The sequence below is a fragment of the Mesoplodon mirus genome (assembly GCF_964341445.2).
Source record: "Mesoplodon mirus genome assembly, chromosome: 4".
Lineage (NCBI taxonomy): Eukaryota > Metazoa > Chordata > Mammalia > Artiodactyla > Ziphiidae > Mesoplodon > Mesoplodon mirus.
The window spans coordinates 105,424,458-105,445,461 of NC_138979.1; the positions used below are offsets into that span (position 1 = coordinate 105,424,458).

Consider the following 21,004-nt stretch of genomic DNA (forward strand, 5'->3'; position numbering starts at 1 on the left):
AATTAAGTTACACACATGTATTATGCCATCCGCCCATTCCACTTTGCTTCAAGTAATCAATGTTGACAGCCTGGGGTGTATCTTTCTATATATTTCTCTATCTTCCTATAGGGACATGCCACAGTTTATCCTAATGATGGGCATTCAGGTTGTTTTCAATTTTGAGGTCATGGTCAGCAATCCTTCAGCAAACATAGCTCAGTGTACAGCCTTATATATTGATCCTTTTATTTGTAGGATAGTTTCACAAAAGTAGGACTGGTCAAGGTACATGCATTTAGTAGATACTGCCAGGTTACTTTTCATTCACTATAGCGATCTACTTACCCACCAAAAACATATAAAATGTTTCTATCCCCATACCCTTTAATACTTGATCTTATAAATTTTATTTTCACTAACTAGTGGTGGGAAATGTTTTCTCCTTTTTATTTTAATTTGTATTTTTGCCATTCTCTGAGGATACCCTGTGTCAGTGGTCAGAGTTCTTTCTTGGAGGCTGACCCTGCTGGCACATTTGCAGCTGCTTTCAGGCCTCCACAGGCTTCAGTTTTCTCCAGGCAAGAGCTGAAGAAGCAGCTTTAATGAGCATGATGGATTTTAATCATAGAAGCTCACCGCACCGTATGAATTAAAAACCATCGAAAAGATGGATTTCGTGTAAATGCCATTTGGAAAGGTTACAGGAACAAGAAGGAAACAATGTGTGTGCACAGATGCTGTGGGTGTTCTGGCTTTGCCCCAGCTCTGCGGTGGTCACGCTGTGGGCCTGCTGCCTTGCTCTACCCTGCTCTCTGCAGAACCTGTAGAAGCCCCCTGCAGAAGGGGAGGACCTTCCAGTGGCCAGCATGTCGGGCTTAGAGAGAGGAGCTCCTGGAGAGTTAAGGACTCCTAGGGCCCAGCAGCTTCTGAGCCTTTCTTGTACCTTCCTTGCTTAAACTAAGTCCATCTTCCTGTGTGGTCCCCCTTTCCTGAGGTTTTTCTAGTTTTCAAGCATCCCTGGGTCCTGTCTTTACTCCAGCTATGGACACTTTTTCCAGAAGTATACTCCCTCTCAATGTCCTTTGCTGAATAGTAAGTTTTTCTAGAAGTGACTTCCCACTTCTACTTTCAGCCGGTACCCTCAATTCCTCATTCCTTGTTATGCTCTGGCTTGCTCAGACTGGATGTTTCTTGGATCAGGTTTGTACCACAATTCTGGGGACTTCTTTGTTGTGGATTGCAGCTCTCCTCTGAGGCCTAAGGTTTTTCTCTTTTTCCCTCTTCTGCCACTCTGTCCTCCTGATCTGGCTGGTGAAGGCACCCCAGCGCAATTCATGCTAACACTCTTGTGGGTGCTTGCCCCCCACAGAGGCAGTGTATGTGACCTGGGAGACAGAGCATGACGTACGAAGGTCTGCCTGACCCAAGTAGATCTGTTACTGAGCTTACGGTGGACTAGAGCAGTGTTCAACCCCAAACGGGCTGAAGTGCTTTCCAGAAATGTTAACAGTAATCCGTTCTGAAAAGTATATGCCCTACCAGTGATGCCTCATCCATGAAGCCTAGGGCACTGGGCACAGGGACTACCCCCTTCTGGATCTTCATATAACTGCTCACCCACTGATTAGCAAAAATCCATGAGAAGTGATTGTGCCTGCTACAGGCAAAAATTTTGGAGGAAAAGGTTCTGTACACATTGCTGGTGGAAAGGAGAAATCAATGTCACAGAAGTATAAACACCAGAAAATAAGCATATATGTACAGTATTTATTGCAATATTATTTATTGCAATTTATTGCAAAAACTCATAAACAAAGTGAATGCCCATCTAGAGGACAAAGGGTGAATAATAAACTGTGATATATTCATATATGTCTAAATACAGTGTATAAATTTACAAATAAATAGTGAGAAAATCACACTAGTGTCCACAAAGAAGAACAGTATGTACAAATGGTATACCGTTTACATAAAATTGTATTTATACACATATAGAGATGTATTAAAAGATGATGACCAGAATATTAATCATGTTTATCTTAAGGTGGTGGGATTCCAGGTGATTTTTCTTTCTTCCTATACTTTTCTGAACCATTTGAATTTATAATAGTGAACACGTGTTAGTTTAAAAAAAAAACACTCAGAAATAAACTAAAGCTGGGATTTCCCCGGTGGTCCAGCGGTAAAGAATCCACCTTGCAGTGCAGGGGATGCGGGTTCAATCCCTGGTCAGGGAACTAAGATCCCACATGCCACAGGGCAACTAAGCCCGCGTGCCACATCTACTGAGCTCATGCGCCTCAACTGGAGAGCCTGTGTGCTGCAAACTACAGAGCCCACGCACTCTGGAGCTTGCATGCCACAACTAGTGAAGAGAAAACCCACACGCCACAACTAGCGAGAAGCCCACGCACCACAACGAAGAGCCTGCATGCTGCAACAAAATATCCTGCATGCCTCAACAAAGATCCTGTGTGCTGCAACTAAGACTGGTTGCAGCCAAAGATAAATAAAGTAAAATTTAAAAAAATAAATAAATCTTTAAAAAAAAGAAACTAAAGCTATTTTCATTGTGAAAAAGCTGAGAGGTAGAGGAAGGAAACGCAGAGGTTGTAATGAGTAGCCAGAATCTTCTGGCTTTTCCCAAGGCACGTGATTCAAGAGATTAAGGCAATGTCTTTTATGGCAATGACTTTTATGACCTTGGAAGTCTCACTGTCGTTTTGCTACATCCCATTGTTTACCTATTCAGTTGTGGGAGAAGTCTACATGGGGACATGAATACCAGGAGGCAGGGATCACTGGCCATCTTGGAAGCTGATTACCATAGGGGGCCTGAAGGTATTGTTTTTCCCAGAAGTCTTAACAGTTAGCAAAAATATCTTTTCTCTGCACAAGATTTACATAGTCTTATGTGGAAACAAGGAGGTATAGATGACTCTTCCAGGTTCCTTCCATTCATGTGAGTATATAAAGTCAATGAAATGTTGTAGATTACCTTCTTATTCCTATTAAAGCATTATAGAGTTTCTAATTGGAAAAATGACAATTTAAAATGTTGTAGCATGTCACTGTTTCCTTGACCATTGTATATATGCTCACTTTTATTTCCTTACTTGGGGTAATATTAAAATTTGTTGGCTAATATTTGTTAGCCAATGTTCTGCCTTCGGCTATGGTGTTTGCATGCTTAAACCTTTATAAGAATAATGTCAGGGCTTCCCTGGTGGCTCAGTGGTTAAGAATCTGCCTGCCAATGCAAGCGACACGGGTTCGAGCCCTGGTCCGGGAGGATCCCACATGCCACGGAGCAACTAGGCCCGTGCGCCACAACTACTGAGCCTGCACTCTAGAGCCTGCGAGCCACAACTACTGAAGCCCGCACGCCTAGAGCCTGTGCTCTGCAAGAGAAGCCACTGCAATGAGAAGCCTGCACACTGCAACGAATAGTAGCCCCCGCTTTCCGCAACTAGAGAAAGCTCACGTGCAGCAACGAAGACCCAACACAGCCAAAAATAATAAATAAATAAATTTATTTTAAAAAAAAAGAATAATGTCAGAGGCAAGACTGATGGAAACTGGAGCGTAATGAAAGTGAACAGATTTTATATTTTATCTTATTTACTTCATTCACATTGAATCAGTGACATTGACTACACTCTGAAAGCCAGTAATTTATAAATACACAAAGAGGAGAATCCATATCTCACAAGATAAAAAATGCTTCCCCTGGGGCTTCCCTGGTGGCACAGTGGTTGGGAGTCTGCCTGCCGATGCAGGGGACACGGGTTCATGCCCCGGTCCAGGAGGATCCCACATGCCGCGGAGCAACTAGGCCCGTGAGCCATGGCCGCTGAGCCTGCGCGTCCGGAGCCTGTGCTCCGCAACGGAGAGGCCATAACAGTGAGAGGCCCGTGTACCGCAAAAAAAAAAAAAAAAAAAAGCTTCCCCTGGCCTTTTGTTTTATAATGGGGAAATAAGAGGTCACATCTCTTCATTGATCTTAGTGCTTTACACAAGCTAATAGTATTTCATGCTGATTTTATTTTGAACCAGCAGGAAAATTGCATGGTAAATGACTCAGTGTTATTCAAATCAACAAATATTAGAGGAAAAATACAGGAATTGGAAGCTGCTTATTCATGAAATGCTAAAATATTAGGAGAATTCTCCTTCTCTGTTTATCTGTATCACTGTGGTTACCATAATCATGAATCCTGGATTCTTGGAACGTGATACAAAGAAAAGAAACCTTTTGTCCAGTTTTCAGCAATGTGACTAATGAATATTCAGGCACAGAAGGCCTTGGTTGCCTTAAATAGTCATTGGGAAATGCACGTACAAAATAGGTCTTGGCTTGGAGATAAATGGAATTGAAATTATTCTCCCTATTATTTTGCTCTCAATTTTTGTCATCTTCTCTTCTCTCTGCATCCTCTGCTACTACTTGAAGGAGAAAAAGGGGAAAAGAGAGAAAGAGAAATGTTAAGAATCTGCTTTCTGAAAGGTGTTATTCCTGCCCATCCACATGCCCTTCATTACAGGTATTTCCAAAATCGTGTTACACCTGCAAGGCGCCTAAATACATCTTATTGGTTCAGTTCTTGCCTCACAAAGAGTCATATCCAAGTTCAGAGTCTAGACTGAGGCTGTCTCAATTATCAGGCTCCTTCCTTGTTACCCATGTGCCAATCCCCCTTCTTACAGAGCTCTAGGCTCCTAGTATTTTATCTGAGCATTTATTTCATTTTCTTATGTTGTTGTTGGGCCTTGATAGGCTGTGTGCTGTAACTTATCTTTTCAATGTCTCTTGTGTTCTATTCCCCACCAAGCTCTGACTTTCAGATCCATCACTTCCTTCCAGAGCCTTCCCTGCCTTGACCATGTGTCTCTGGCCCTGGCCTGGATCTGGCTTCCTCCAGCTCTTATACTCTCTGCTGCTCTGGCTCTCCTGGTCCCGGCTCCTCACTCTACAAACACCCCTCTGCTGCTGGCCTCCTCTTTCCTTCCAGGAATTGGAGAAAGTGGTGAAGGAGACATGGGAAAATCTAGAGAAGACGGAACCTCCCAACTAGTGAGGGAGTGGCCCGAAATCTGTTAGGAGAAGGTTTAGAATTGCCATTTCTTGCCCCTCACCCTCCAGCCTCTCCCCTTCTCCTTCCAAACTCAGCTAAAAAAAAAAAAAAAAAAAAAAAAAGAAGCAATGGAGTTTTCAACTCTGAATTAATGTCATTGTCAGATTGTGCCAGATCATAAGGAATAAGAGATGCTCATTTCCAAAATCTTATCCCTCCACCTCACATCAGCCACGCTGGGTCCCTGTGGACTGAAGCAGGATTGGGCTCACTTTCCTTTCTTAGCCCTCTAATTATCTTACCCTTGTGTTCTTTGGAAATATTTCCAACATAATTTTCCCTTTCAGACTGCATAATTGTAGTTACTGGAACTGAGGGCATAGGAAAATAGAATGCACGTGTATTCTGTGCACGTTCACTAGACTAATTATAGTATAGTGTGATGTATTGTCGAATACGTCACTCTTAAGCTGCTCTGACACTGCGTGCTGGCAATGGGGAGATAGTAAACATTCATCTTGTTGATCAAAGGCAGTTGGCATCAATAGATGTACCTGCAAAACTGAGTACACAGAAAAAAAATTCTGATAATTCTGATAGAGTCATATTGAACTTCAAGCTTTTTTTTTTTTTTTTTTTTTTTTTGCGGTACGCGGGCCTCTCACTGTTGTGGCCTCTCCCGTTGCAGAGCACAGGCTCCGGACGCGCAGGCTCAGCAGCCATGGCTCATGGGCCCAGCCTCCCCGCGGCATGTGGGATCTTCCTGGACCGGGGCACGAACCCATGTCCCCTGCATCGGCAGGCGGACTCTCAACCACTGCGCCACCAGGGAATCCCAGAACTTCAAGCTTTTATTCATTCATTTATCTTGGTATTTATGAAGCAACTCCTAGATATAAAACCTTGGTTCGTGCTCATGAGGGTCAACAGAATTTCCAGATAAGGTTCTTCTCAGGCTTTGTAATCTCACAATATTTTATGGGAGAAATAACCCCTCTAGGCTAATGCTATATGAATGGTGCAGAAGATACAGACCCTGCCTTCAAAGACTACATAAGCAATTTAATATAGACAAGAACCTCTTAGTAGGATGGCCTGTGGAGTAGACATTTAAGGCAGTGAACTACTTCACCTCCACTTAATCAGGAATATCTTGTTAGCATGCAGATCCAAGGGGAGCTTGTGTAATGAGAGAGAGTTTGATAACTGGTTTCCTCCTTTTCCCTGGAAGCTTTCTCTATACACCTACTGAGGGGGAAATGGAGCTTGCGGTTATTAAAGGCTCGAAGCTGTCACAGTTAGATGGGGCCAATGATACTGAGACTCTTGCCATATTTTTTTTCAGGGAATAATATACCTTTCAGGGAGGTTAATCTATTTAATGTGAGAGATCGGAGAGCAAGGAATCCTGTGAAGTTATGAAAATTTTCGGGTTAGTTTATATGGAAAAAATTTGAGTAGTCAAAGAAAGGGACAGGGCTTCCCTGGTGGCGCAGTGGTTGAGAGTCCGCCTGCCGATGCAGGGGACATGGGTTCGTGCCCGTGGTCCGGGAAGATCCCACATGCCGCGGAGCGGCTGGGCCCGTGAGCCATGGCCGCTGAGCCTGTGCGTCCGGAGCCTGTGCTCCGCAACGGGAGAGGCCACAGCAGTGAGAGGCCCACGTACCGCAAAAAAAAAAAAAAAAAAAAAAAAAAAAGAAAGGGACAGTTATCAACTTCAGATTTTGTGAGTCTTTCTTCTTACCTTTTAGATCTGTGTGTATCTTGCTGTGTGTTGAGAGATGTGAGGGACTGAGCTAGTTTCAGGGGCATTGCGACTTCCATGAGAGAACCCCAGTGGCTATGGTCACTGGGATCTCTTTGTCTTGATTGAGTTATATAGTCTGCCTTACCTTTGGGGATACCATTGTTGCTAAAACATATACACATTTGTTGCAGACTCACCTAAAATTCTTTGTGCAACCTCACAGGAGCTGATTGGAAGAGGCTATTGTTGGAGTCTCTTTCTATATTATGTATTACAAAACTGAATCCTGTTAATATTTTATCTGAATTATTCATTGGGAACGTGTATTCTAAGGGGAAACCATCCAAGGTTAGATTGGGGATGTGTATTTCATAAGATGCTTTTCATTCAAAGCAATTATTTGAAATTCACCATGAATTTTAATAAACTTACTACATAGCTTCTTCCTGCTAATCCAATTCCTGCTTAATTGGAACCTTCTGTATCATTTCAGAACAACCTCTGGAATCAGATTAATTGTAACTAAAGTAACAGTTTTCTCACGCTAATAATGATCAGTTTAAAAAGAGTTGGACAGATAGTAGATAGTTTAATCGCAAGTTACAGCAAATTGACACTTCATTAGTGAGGGTGAGGCTCAAACTTTTAGACTCAGAGGAAGAGCAAATTGTATTGAAAACCACCAGGCACAGTGCTCTGGCTACAAGCTTGTTTTCCTCCATATTCTTGCTGTGGCCATAATTCATAATAATACCAGTGGCAAAAAGCTACTTATCACCTTGCCAGTGCTGACTCTCTGGGTAGCTGGGAAATTTACCCACATAGATTAACGGGAGAAAGATTTTTTTTAAATCAGAATAAGATAGAATCATTTTTAGAACTATTTAAGCTTTCCTTTGGAAGTGTGAACTTTGTAACTCCGTTTGAATATTTGTGTCCCCAGGTTCACAGAGCTTAACAGTGTCTTTTTTTTTTTTAACTTGTCAGGTACCATTTGCCTTCTCTACACTGAGGAGTTCTTTATTCCTATCTTGTCTTACCTTCGCTTTCTCTTTCCCTTGCTTGCTCTCTCTCTCTCTCTCTCTCTCTCTCTCTCTCTTGCTAATGAAAGGGAGTTTCCTTTGAGGGTTTTGCTTAGGCAGCAGGTTTAAGGGTTCAGAGAAAGATGTGGATTTGCCCTTTAGATTTCCAAGGTTATTTCATTCTATCATGATGCTGCAACTTTGGGTAGTAAGCTTGGGAGCAGCCAGGGGTCGTGTCTTAAAGGGTATTATATGATGTTGAGAAGTTTGCATTTGTTTTTTTCCTAGTGGCAGTAGGGAACTACTGAATGCTTTGGTAAAATTAATCAAGTTACTGTTGTACCTTTGCTCTTCTTCAAAATGGGTTTAATTAGTCAATCTCGCATTTTTCCCCCTCTGGCATTCTTTTTTTTAATATAAATTTATTTATTTAATTTATTTATTTTTGGCTGCCCTGGGTCTTTGTTGCTGCACGCGGGCTTCCTCTAGTTGCAGCGAGTGGGGGCTACTCTTCATTGTGGTGCGCGGGCTTCTCATTGCGGTGACTTCTCTTGTTGCAGAGCACAGGCTCTAGGCACGCAGGCTTCAGTAGTTGCAGCATGTGGGCTTCAGTAGTTGTGGCATGCGGGCTCAGTAGTTGTGGCTTGCGGGCTCTAGAGCTCAGTAGTTGTGGTGCACAGGTTTAGGTGCTCCACAGCATGTGGGATCTTCCAGGACCAGGGCTCAAACCCATGTCCCCTGCATTGGCAGGCGGATTCTTAACCACTGCGCCACCAGAGAAGCCCTGGCATTCTTTCAAAACTAACTCTTTGCAAAAATCAGTGTCATAATGAAACTACCTCTGAACCATACCTAAATAAAATGGAGAAATGCCCTCAGATATTCAGGGACACCTTTACTTTCTAGAAAGGTGGTAAGAAACTGAATACAGCTGACCCTTGAACAACATGGGTTTGAACTGCGTGGGTCCACTTATATGCAGATATTTTTCAATAGTAAATATTTACTATAGTACTACACATTCCATGGTTGGTTGAATCCATGGATGTGGAGGAACTGTGGAGGGCTGACTATAAGTTATATGCAGATCAACCCATGCTTTGTTCAAGGGCCAATTGAATTTTTTTTCAAATAATTTTGAATAGACTTTTTCAAAATTTGAATTCTGATTAAAATTCTTAATTGCTCAACCTGTGTGTCTAAATGCACAAGAGTGCTTAGTGGCTACCTACTGGGAAGATGGTGGGTAATTATTAATGTTTTAAAAAGTTTTTTAAACAAATAATGAAGTATAGTTACAATCATTGTTTTATTACTTGTACCATTATCGTTGGCCAGATATCATTTTTAAAACTTTCCCCATAATGATACAAATAATCTCTTTTTTTTTTTTTTTTTTTTTTTTTTTTTTTTTTTTTTTTTTTTTTTCCTTTTGCGGTATGCGGGCCTCTCACCGTTGTGGCCTCTCCCGTTGCGGAGCACAGGCTCCGGACGCGCAGGCTCAGCGGCCATGGCCCACGGGCCCAGCCGCTCCGCGGCACGTGGGATCCTCCCGGACCGGGGCACGAACCCGTGTCCCCCGCATTGGCAAGCGGACTCCCAACCACTGCGCCACCAGGGAAGCCCCAAATAATCTCTTGATGGTTTCAAGCTGTTTAGATTATTGAATTGAAAACATTAGGAAGTCATCATCACTTTGAGATTTTTCATTTTCCTTAATGAAACCATGTCAAGGTCATTGATTCCTTTTTTGATTTTTTTTGACCCTTTGGGTTTTTCATTCACTCTGGGGCTTTATTAAGATGTATCATGTTTGTGTGCTGCTGCAAGATTTCTGTAAGGTGTTTGGAATGTCTTATGATAGGCTTGATGGATTCTAGGAGCAGGACTCCATCTAGAGAAGAGATGTCTTTGGTCTGAGACCTGTCATGTGCGATTCAAATGGAGGCTGGACATTCTAGGAGGGAGCAGATCTTGCAGCGGCCCCTGCCCCCCCTGCCAGGGAGACAAGGCTTTAGTGAAGTCACTGAATCCAGACAACAGTGAGGGGGAGAGAGACAAGTTGTGTGTGTGCCACAGGCCTGAGGGTGGAGCTCTGAAGTTGTCACAACTACTCAAACATGATAGTCCCAGGCACCCATCATGACCCCACGGGACAGTCTTCTGTGAGTTTGCCAGCACCACCCAAGGGACCTCCACAGGGTAAACCTAGGAGTTTCTTCCTTGTCAGACCCCAGTGTTCCATGTGGAACCTGCAGGCCAGTCAGTCCTACCTTGTCTCTTCTTCCTGATTGCTTCCAAGTCCTTCTAGGGACCTATCCTCTTCTATCTTCTCTATATACAGCTCCAGGTTTCTTTTCCTCTGGCCCAGCCTCTCACTGTTTCTCTCGCTGTCAGACCTTTCCTTGGTGCCCTTTGGAAACTTTTGCAACTAATAATAACAGTGACATATCTACTTACATAGCATTTATTAGGCACAAGAAGCTGTTCTAAGTGCTGTGCTTATATTACTTGTATGGGCTTACTAAATCCTCACAATGGCCCTGGGACATAGGCATTGTTATTATGTCCACTTTTCAGATGGTGAAACTGAGGCACAGAGAAGTTAATTCACCCATGATCACACAGCTAGTAAATGGTAGAGCTGGGACTTGAATCTGGGAGTAAGGCTTCAGGGTCTGTGCTCTTAGTCATTAAAATATCCTGCATCTCCCTAGGGTAAAAATTTCCCCACACACTAAACCTTTCTCAGAATGGTCTTTCAACTGCATTGTCTTTGATTTTCACATGAAAGTGCAACAAAGTACTAATATGTGCTTGGCTAGCCACTTGAAACATTTCCACAACCAGGGTCTGTAGCCTGCCACAGAAAAACAGCCCCCATATACTATGAGCTCATAACTGAACATTAAAAACCATATGAGGAAAAGCATAAAAGGAGGGCCAGGAGAACCAACAAATGGCAAAATTAACATGTCTAGAACTAGAAACAGAATAATCTAAAAGAAAGTATAAGCATTTAAAAAACATGATTACAGGGGCTTCCCTGATGGCACAGTGGTTAAGAATCCGCCTGCCAATGCAGGAGACACCAGTTCTAGCCCTGGTCCAGGAAGATCCCACATGCCGTGGAGCAGCTAAGCCCGTGCGCCACAACTACTGAGCCTGCGCTCTAGGGCCCATGAGCCACAGCTACTGAAGCCCGGGCACCCTAGAGCCCATGCTCCGCAACAAGAGAAGCCACCGCAGTAAGAAGCCCGTGCACCGCAACAAAGAGTAGCCCCCGCTCACCACCAACTAGAGAAGGCCGCGTGCAGCAACAAAGACCCAACACAGCCAAAAAAAAAACAACGTGATTACAGATTAAAGAAGGAAAAGAGCCATAGTAAAATAACTAGACACTAGGAATAAAGAGTAAGCAGTTTGAAGTAGACCCAAATACAAATTTCAAAAAGTTTAATACCCAAGAAGCTAAAAGAAAGAAAGAAAGAAAGAAAGATGGTTTGATTACTTCCAGATGAATTGAGACTTGATAAAATGGAAGGAAGACATGAGAAATAGCATTCAGTTTGCAGAAGACAATAAATTGATGGAAAATGGAAAATATGAATGAGAGGTTAAGAGACTAGAATGAGGTCTAATGTAAATCTAATAAGAATTCCAGAAGAAGATAATAAGGAGAAAGGATAGGGCAAGATTCAGAGGCAATGGATGAAAATTTTCTGGAAATAAGGAAAATATGAATCGTAGGACTGAGGAAGTATGCAAAATTCCAGATATTTTAGTGAGACAGCATATGGAGAAACCGCCTCTCTCCTATGACTTGTGTGGAGGGTCATTCTGCAATATACATAAAAAATGTGTAAGCTCTTTGACCTGGAAATTCTGCTTCTAGAAATTTACCTTCAGTAAATAATCAGTTCACTTCCTCCAAACTTAAATATATAAGGATGTTGATCTCAACATTGTATAATAGAGATGTATTGAAAACAGCTTTAAAAAAACCCATCAATGTGCAATAGACAAAATACATTAGGGTATAACCAGAGAAGCACTATTGCTTTTAGGAAGCTGTTAAAATGATGATATAAATCTATTTTTATTTATTGTATAGAAAGGTGGTTGTTATGGAAAAAGGTCTAGAAAAGCAGCGTGAGTAGTTGACCCCACTGGCATAATCAAAAAGTCCGTATATATAAAAAGAAGTTTGGAAGGATAAATACTTAAAGTTTACAGTTAGTTATCACTGGGTGGATAATTTTTACTTTCTTTTTTGTCCTTTTATGCATTGTCTGATATCAAATTATACTGTGTAAAGAGAAATCTTGATTTGTATTTTAGATGAGGAGTAATGATAGAGTAATAGCGGTCCCAGGGAGAGTAGGTTTGTATTACCAGCGCCATCGTGCTCTACCTCTTATTCCCCTTTTGGTTGTGTGTGCTGTGAGTGTGTACTAATTGTGTTGCTGTGCCCACAGCCCTGGCACTGAATGTTGTCATGGAATCCAGCATTAGAAGATATAATGGGAATATGTAGGGAGGAAGAATGGGTACAGAACTTGAATCATTTCTAAAGGGGGTTGGGTGATTTAGACCATGATGTCTAAACTAAAAAGTATCTCAAGGTTGAACACTGTGTTATTTAAAATATATGCTGAGTTATCCTTGATGTACCTTGTAAAGCTAAGAAGAATCTAAAGTGCTCATGAGATTAAATGATAAAATATGTAATTATTTTGTTTTGTTGTGTGTATATTTGTGTGCTTGCACGTGTATGTGTGTTCTCATGTGTACACACACACACTTTTTAATGTGTGGCCAATCAGATTTTGAGTGTAGGTTCTCCTCTCCTGATACTTTTTTCTAATTTGGGTTCTTAGAGCCAAATGAGTCAGTTTTTAAGTGAAGACAGAGAGAGGTGGTTTAAAGAAGGGAAAGAACATAGAGGCTTGTTTAGCTTCAGGTTTTAGGAAAAGGGATTAGGCTTCAGATGCCTCGTAGAGTTTTATAAGTAAGTGGAGATACAATGTGATTATAGCCATCTCGGGTTTTTCAATAATAACTCATTGAAAACAAGTTTCCTCATTTGCAAGCATGGACATACTAATAAAATGTGTGATTTAAGAAAAAAACAATAAAAAAGTGTGCCTGACATAATTGGGAGGGAGAGAGAAAGATAAGAGAGTTAGAGTATGAGGGTAATGATGGAGATTAGTTTCAAAGAAATCTACTGTATGCACGAGAGACCTTTGCCCACAGCCTTTTCTCTCCTTTGCAATAAATTTTCCTGTTTGTTATACAAAATGTTTTATTCAGTGTAACCTACCAAGCGACAAAGATTAACAGTGATAGAGAAATAGAAAATCCTATGGGTCTTGTTTTATAAAGCAGAAGGATGGTCTTTATAGGAAGTCCCCTAGTGGACTGGAGGCAGCCCCGATATTAACAACTGAAGATACCATGACAGTCTCCTCATGGCAGATTTCTTTTTTTAAAAAAATTAATTAATTAATTTATTTATTTATTTATGGCTGTGTTGGGTCTTCGTTGCTGTGCGCGGGCTTTCTCTAGTTGTGGTGAGCGGGGGCTACTCTTTGTTGCGGTGCGCGGGCTTCTCATTGTTGGGGCTTCTCTTGTTGCGGAGCACGGGCTCTAGGCGCTCAGGCTTCAGTAGTTGTGGCACGTGGGCTCAGTAGTTGTGGCTTGTGGGCTCTAGAGTGCAGGCTCAGTAGTTGTGGTGCATGGGCTTAGCTGCTCCACGGCCTGTGGGATCTTCCCGGGCCAGGGCTTGAACCCGTGTCCCTTGCATTGGCAGGCGGATTCTTAACTACTGCACCACCAGGGAAGTCCTACAGCAGATTTCTTTAAGTGGGCAATTTCATTATTAGATGGTTACCAGATTTTAAGTCCTATCTGTAAAACTTAAGTGAGGAAAGATGCTTCAGCCAGATCCTAATCTGCATTTCAGTGGGAAAGGCCAGGAAAAAAAAAAATCCCCATATTGATGGAGCTTCAAATACATCATTATTGCTCAGTCTGTAACCTTGGTGACAGGAAAGCGTGAGGGTGCCTGAGGTGGTAACATTAGTATAAACAGCTTTTCTATTGAACAAACGTGTGTATATATTCACACTGTGAATTTCATCTCACTGAGTCAGCATATTTATGTAAGGAAAGTTTGGTAGAGAATTTCCTGGAAGCAGCTGGCCTACTTACCTAAATGCAGTGCCCTTTTTTTTTTCTGGCAGATAAGAAGTAGCTGTAGACTACTGTGTCTGAAAAGAGACTCTTGACAGTAAGTTATGTCAGCATCTGAGGCAGCGAGGCAGCTCCTGGTGGCGACTTCGGCTGCAGCCCTGAGCCCTGTGCTCCCCTCCCCTGGCACCATGCTGTCCTTCCGCGTGAGGCTGAGCTGTTGCCTCAGTCATTAGAGGGCATTCTCTGTGCCTGTGCCCAGGAGAGAGCAATGTCCTTGGGTCATGACTGACTAGCCATGTGGACCTGGATCTTTCACCAGGTAAAATCTCCCCTGGTAACGTAGGCTGCCCCGCATACCTGACGACTAGGGCCCTGTGAGACGCTGGGGATGAAGGCTACAGTCTCTGTCTAGATGTGGCATTTCTGAAACTTCAGTCTGGCGGCCAACTCTATCTGAAGTGCTTGTTACAAAGGCAGGTTCCCAGTTCTATACCTATAACTATGATTCAGGATGTCTGGTATAGTACTTCTGATGCATAGTGAGATTTGGGAACTACTGACTCAGAATAGCCTCTCATGACATTCCTACTACGAAACGGATTATCTTACTGCAGGGACTTTTGATTACTGTTTGTTCTCTTTCAAATTCATTCATCTAAATAGTTACTGAATGCCTGTTCCGTGCCAGATACTGAACTAGGCAGTGGAGTTATGATAGTGAACAAGATTGACATGTTTTTTTATCCTCGTGAAATGAAGGGAAAATGAGTAAACAAATTAATAATTATGATAAGAGCTGAGAAGGCCACAACAGGATATTATAAGAGAGTATGCTGGAGGGAGGAGCAGTGAGTATTTAAAATAAAAATATGGTTAGCAGAGGCCTCTTTGAGGAGGCAGCAATTATACTGAGACCTGGATTAAAAGGAATCAGACACACGAGGACCATGCTAGGCAGTATAAAAAACTTGTGCACAGGCGTGGAGACCGGATCAGCCTCGTTGTGTTTCAAGAACAGAAAAAACGGGCAGCGTAGCCGGTGCCCAGCAAGCCAGGGGCAGCGTGGCGTGAGATTAGGCAGGTTGGCCCTGGATCGTGTAGGCTCTGGAGGACAATGGGTGGGCAGAACAGACCGAGAAGGGGTGGAGAATCAGATGTTTAGTGGGACAGGAGTCGGGAGTTGAGAGGAGAGGCCTAGTCTGGGCCTTGAATGTGGGAGTCACAAGCATTTCAGTGGAGAACCACCTGAATGGGTGATTTAAACTAGGGAGAAGCTGGAGAGAGAGGATGGGGAAGGGCCTGGTGAAGAAGACTGGGGGCAGCCAGGGCCTGGGAGAGGTGGGAGGAACACCAGGAGGCTGTAGGCCTGTGGAAGCCACAGGAGGAAGATGCTCAGAGAGGGACAGGCAAGTGTGTTATTGACACTAAAGGTCTAGAACAGTGCAGGCCTGTCCAGCGGCCGCCAGCTGCATGTGGCTATGGAGCCCTTGAAATGTGACAAGTGTGAACTGAAAATGTGTTGTAAGTGTAAAATAAAACATACAGCATGCACACCTAAAAAGAATACAGTGTTATATATTAATTATATTTCAATTTAAAAAATGCACGCCAGGGGCTTCCCTGGTGGTGCAGTGGTTGAGAATCTGCCTGCCAATGCAGGGCACACGGGTTCAATCCCTGGTCCGGGAAGATCCCACATGCTGCGGAGCAACTAAGCCCGCGTGCCACAACTACTGAGTCTGCGCTCTAGAGCCTGTGGTCCGCAACAAGAGAAGCCACTGCAATGAGAAGCCTGTGCACCACAACGAAGAGTAGCCCCCACTCGCTGCAACTGGAGAAAGCCTGAGCGCAGCAATGAAGACCCAACGCAGCCAAAAATAAATAAATAAATAAAAAACAAAACAAACGAAAAAACGCATGCCACATTTCAAAGATGTAGCACAAAAATAAGAATGAATATATTACTTTAATACTTTTTAAAGTAATGATGACGTTGAAATGATAATGTTTGGCATAGATTGGGTTCAATAATATACACTATTAAAATTTCACCTGCTTCTTTTTACTTTTTAAAAATATCACTACTAGGAAATTTTAAGCCACATGTGTGGCTTTCGTCCTGTTTCTGTTACAGAGTTTGGTAAGGCGAGGTCATTTGCAAACTTGGTCAGAGTAGACTGGCTGAGGTTAGGTAATCCCTAGCCGACTGTTTATACTCAGGTGAGACAGAATCATCATCATAATACTATTATGCCTAAAATTAAATAGCAAAACTCACCACTAAAAAATTCTGCTAGACTTTTTGATACTTATGAAAGTGATTTAATAATTTCACATAAATTGACTATCATATGCCTTTAAATTCTTTGAAATGAACTCTCAAACATGGTTTTTCAATCTTTTTTTTAACCTGTATTTTCTTTCTTTCTTTTTTGTCTTCTTTCTTTTTATTTAAACATTTTTTTTTTGTTTTTATTTTTGCCTATCTGGCCAGGAAACTTCATGGTGTTATGGTCGACTTGCCGCACAACCGTGTTCAAATCTGTCACCAACAGGTTCATTAAAAACCTGGCCTGCTCGGGGATTTGTGCCAGCCTGGTCTGCGTGCCCTTCGACATCATCCTCAGCACCAGTCCTCACTGTTGCTGGTGGATCTACACCATGCTCTTCTGCAAGGTCGTTAAGTTTTTGCACAAAGTCTTCTGCTCTGTGACTATCCTCAGCTTCCCCGCCATTGCCTTGGACAGGTAAGATCAGGTAGCCAGGGGTGCAACTTTTTTTTTTTTAAGTGTATTGAAAAATTAGCATCATGAAGCAAATAGTGAATAGTCAGTGTTCCAAATACTGCTTTTTAGTCTGCTTGTTGTCAACAGAAAGAGAGTCGATTGCTGAAACAGATGCCTCACAGAAGACAGCAGCTCCAGAAAATGGGACCATTGAGAAAAGATGTGGCATTGGGGAGGTTACATCATGACTATGCTGGGGCAGAGCTGGATCATGATATAGTTTCAGCTTGGTTGGAATTAGCGGTATTTGCATTGCAATTTACAGTAGATTGCTCATCAGATTGCTAACTGTGCAATTAGGGCCTTTTGATGCAGGATGAAAACATTTCTGGAAGAACAAGAGAACAATTCAGTGGCTATTTAACAAATGATTAGACAGTCCTGTTGGACCTGGCCAGATAGCACCAGAATTCCTTTGGAGGATTTACTTCCAAGGTTTTATATTGTGATGGTGTTTGTTTTCTCTTCCCATCCTTTTTTAAAGGATGTTCATTTGGAAATAAATCTTACATCCTAGCTACTGTTGTCATACATAATTTGATCAAATTTATCAAAGTGAAGTGTGAAGTTCTCAGTAATCAACAGCTGCCTGTCTTTTCTCTTTGTTGCTAGCACTTCATGAATACAATTGAGATAATAATACATTTTAGAGAATAGAATTAAATAAGCAAAGAAGAATTGAAAAATATTTTGTGTCCACAAGAACCTTTTTTTTTTTTTTTTTTAACGGTACATGGGTCTCTCACTGTTGTGGCCTCTCCCGTTGCGGAGCACAGGCTCCGGACGCTCAGGCTCAGCGGCCATAGCTCACGGGCCCAGCCACTCCATGGCATGTGGGATCTTCCCTGACCGGGGCACGAACCCATGTCCCCTGCATCGGCAGGCGGACTCTCAACCACTGCGCCACCAGGGAAGCCCCACAAGAACTTTTGATTTCAAGATTTACAGAGAGGAAAAGTTGCTGAAGGGAAAGTGCTGGCTCTTCTGACTTTATACCCTGTGATAAATTTAACTACGTTTTAGATGAATTTAGAATTTTAAAACTCTTTGTCCATTTAAAACATACTCAATACCTTAATGACCTATAAGGGTATGGATTGCAGAATCCATCTACGGAGTCACTTCAGCCTCTCTGGCTTGGAACCCTGATTTCATTAGCTGCCCAGTGTTGTCTGCGCAGAGGACACAGAGCCACACAAAGCCCCCTACATACTAGGAGAAGTCATTGACTTTGTGCTTAAGAAACAGGACTCTGGAACCAGAAGTCTGTCTTTAAGTCCTACCTATGCTGCTTTCTTGCTGGTGGCTTTGGGCAAAGGCTTAACCTCTCTAAGTCTCAGTTCCCTCAGGGGTAAAACGAACTAAATGAATTATTTGTGGCCTGTGTTTGGCCACAATATTTATCTCTCTTTCTCTAGCCTTCCATTCTGGTCGGCACATTCTTCCTTAGATATATTGTCTGCAATCATTTTACCATCAGATCTTGCAGGGAACCACTCCAGCTCCTTGACAGTTTCTCCCTAGAAACTCACCATCCACAGAGACAGACGAGGCAGGTGACAAAACCAAGTGACACAGGCCAGGTTGGGGTTGTGTGTCTGCATTCCTGTTCATAGGGGCCATCGCTCAGCAGATGCAGCTAATAGTTGCTTTGTGAGTATCACGACTCAGTGGGCCAGACTTCCTATTTCTTAGAAGAGAAATCAGAAATCTAGAATTCTATCATTTTTAAATGTTGGCAATTAATTTGCATTCAGAAACTTAGTATGTGGGCCCCTGGAATCCCTTCAGCAAGCTGAATGTGCACCAGGTGATGCCAATTTGCCACACCCACTTTTTGGTTACCTTGCATGTCTCTTCCATGCTCAACCAGAGGTCTGTGAACACCTGGGAAGTGCCATTGCATAGAACTGGAATAAAACCATGAAAAGTTAGAGTGAAAAGTCTGTTTACTTCCCGGTGGGCACCCTAATGCTTTTTGTGTTGATCCATTCTGTGTTCATGGCAGGTGTCTTTCTGGCGGCCCCTTACTACCTGCTTGGTGAGGTCTTATGTCTGCAGTCCACATGGTGGGCTTTTCTTTCCTGAAGGTTTTTTTTTAATAGTTTTTTTGAGATATAATTTACGTATCATAAAATTCATTTAAAATGTACAAGTCAATGAATTTTAATATATGTACAGTTGTGCAGCCATGACCACAATTGAACTTTAGAATATTTCCATCACCCTAAAAAGAAACCTTGTGTTCATTTACAGTTATTCCCCATTCCCACCCCCAGACCTAGGCCACCACTAATCTACTTTCTGCCTCTGTATGGGGGGACATTTCATATAAGTGGAATCATACAATATGTGTTCTTTTGTGCCTGGCTTCTTTTACTCAGCATAATGTTTTCAAGGTTCATCCATGTTATAGCAGGTATCAGTACTTCTTTTTTTCTCTTTCCAGCTTTATTGAGTTATAGTTGACATACAGCACTGTACAAGTTTAAGGTCTATGGCATAATGACTTCTCTTACACATATTGTGAAATGATTCACTATAAATTTAGTTAACATCCATCATCTCATATAGGTAGCAAAAAATGTTTATTTTCCTTGTAATGAGAACTCATGATCTACTCTCTTAACTTACTTCATTCCTTTTTATTGCCGAATAATATTCCCATTGTATGCATATACCACATTTTGTTTATCCATTTACTAGTTGATGGACATTTGGGTTGTTTCCACTTTTTGGCTATTATAACTAATGCTGCTATGAATCCTGAAGGTTTTTTAAGAATAGGATTCAACAAGAGTGGGAACACTTTATTCTGGACAGGTTGCTATTCTACCTGGAAGCAATGCAATAATCCCTGTGGGTTATTTTGAGTCTTTGGTTTTAGGCAAGAAAATATGCAAATAATAAGAAATCCTTATTTTCTTTCCAGCAGAAAATCTACTGTATTTTTGCCATCATTTTTTTCAGTGTGTCTTTTATTTTTATTTTTTTTAATTGAAGTATAGTTGATTTACAATGTTTCAGGTATACAGCAAAGTGATTCAATTATATATATGTGTGTGTGTATATATATATATTCTATTTTAGATTCTTTTCCATTATAGATAATTACAAGATATTGAATATAGTTCCCTGTGCTACACCGTAGGTCCTTGTTGTTTATCTATTTTATATATTGTAGTGTATATCTATTAATCCAAAATTCCTAGTTTTTTAAAAAGATAAGCAAGTTCTTTTAGTAGAAAAGCAAGTTTGGTAAATTCCTATTTCATTATTCAGAGATGCAGATTACTGGAAAGTATAGGTTTGTTGTGCACGAAGACAAAGGGAAAACAGTTCTTTCTCTCACTTCTTTCCCAGATATTTGTTTCGTGGCACCAAGTCAGCAAGTGAATTGGGAGGCCACCTACACCTCCTGCATCATCCTCTAGAGACGCACACGCTAACAGAATGATGTATAGTGAGCCTGTGTGCTTGTGCTGCAGTCTATTTCCCAACCTAGAATGGAATAAAAAATGATGGGAAGCCTGGGTTCGTTACCTGTCACTTAGCAAATGGGAATCAGAGACAGTGGGCGTGTATTCATGCGTGGGCGTGGGGCCATCACACTGGATTTACTGAGCGGTGGTTAGAAAAGCTTCTCCGTATTCAGAGAAAAACGGTTGAGAGCATGTATAACTTATACATTTCTTTCTCTTTTTTTCCCTTCCCAGAAAGTGATCTAGAACACATTTTACTGCACTCCATCCATCTCTGGTCATCCGTGATCGTGTTGTGTTTGCATCATCTCTCCCCCAGCTTGTCCCCTGCCAGACTCCACCACAGGGCCGCTTGCTCTTGACATTTTCCCAGGTGCTCCCTTTCCCCACCTCCTTTGTGCGTCGCTCCAGTAGAGCCATCATCTGCTCGGTTACAATTGTTTGTTTACATGCCCCCTTTCCCCATTTAGTTAAGAAACATTCCCGTGCGTCCTTCCATCTTTGCAGTCCAGTGCCTGGCAATACCTAGAACATAGGTGGTGCTCAGAAATCCTTGTGACAGAAGGCATGCCTGCTCAGCTGGCCCCATGAGAGAATGCATGTTAATAGGGTTGGAAGGTCGACTCCAGCATTAGCTGACTGCACAGATGTGGGCTGAGCTAAGGTGAAGAAACTCGCCATATCTCTGAGGGCTGCTGGCTGCCCTTTCATG

At 42.1% G+C, this 21,004-nt stretch overlaps 1 protein-coding gene across 2 annotated transcripts in view; it reads left to right on the forward strand.

The window, feature by feature from the left end:
* Nucleotides 1-21,004, forward strand: part of GPR176 (G protein-coupled receptor 176) — a 99,171-nt gene that overhangs the window by 74,149 nt on the left and 4,018 nt on the right. Inside the window, exon 2 of one of the 2 annotated variants that reach the window (XM_082617914.1) lies at nt 16,519-16,771. The exons of the other annotated variant lie outside the window; for it this stretch is intronic. Within the exon in view, the coding sequence (XP_082474040.1) occupies nt 16,519-16,771 (253 nt within the window). The remainder of the gene's footprint in view (nt 1-16,518; nt 16,772-21,004) is intronic. 2 annotated transcript variants of the gene reach the window in all.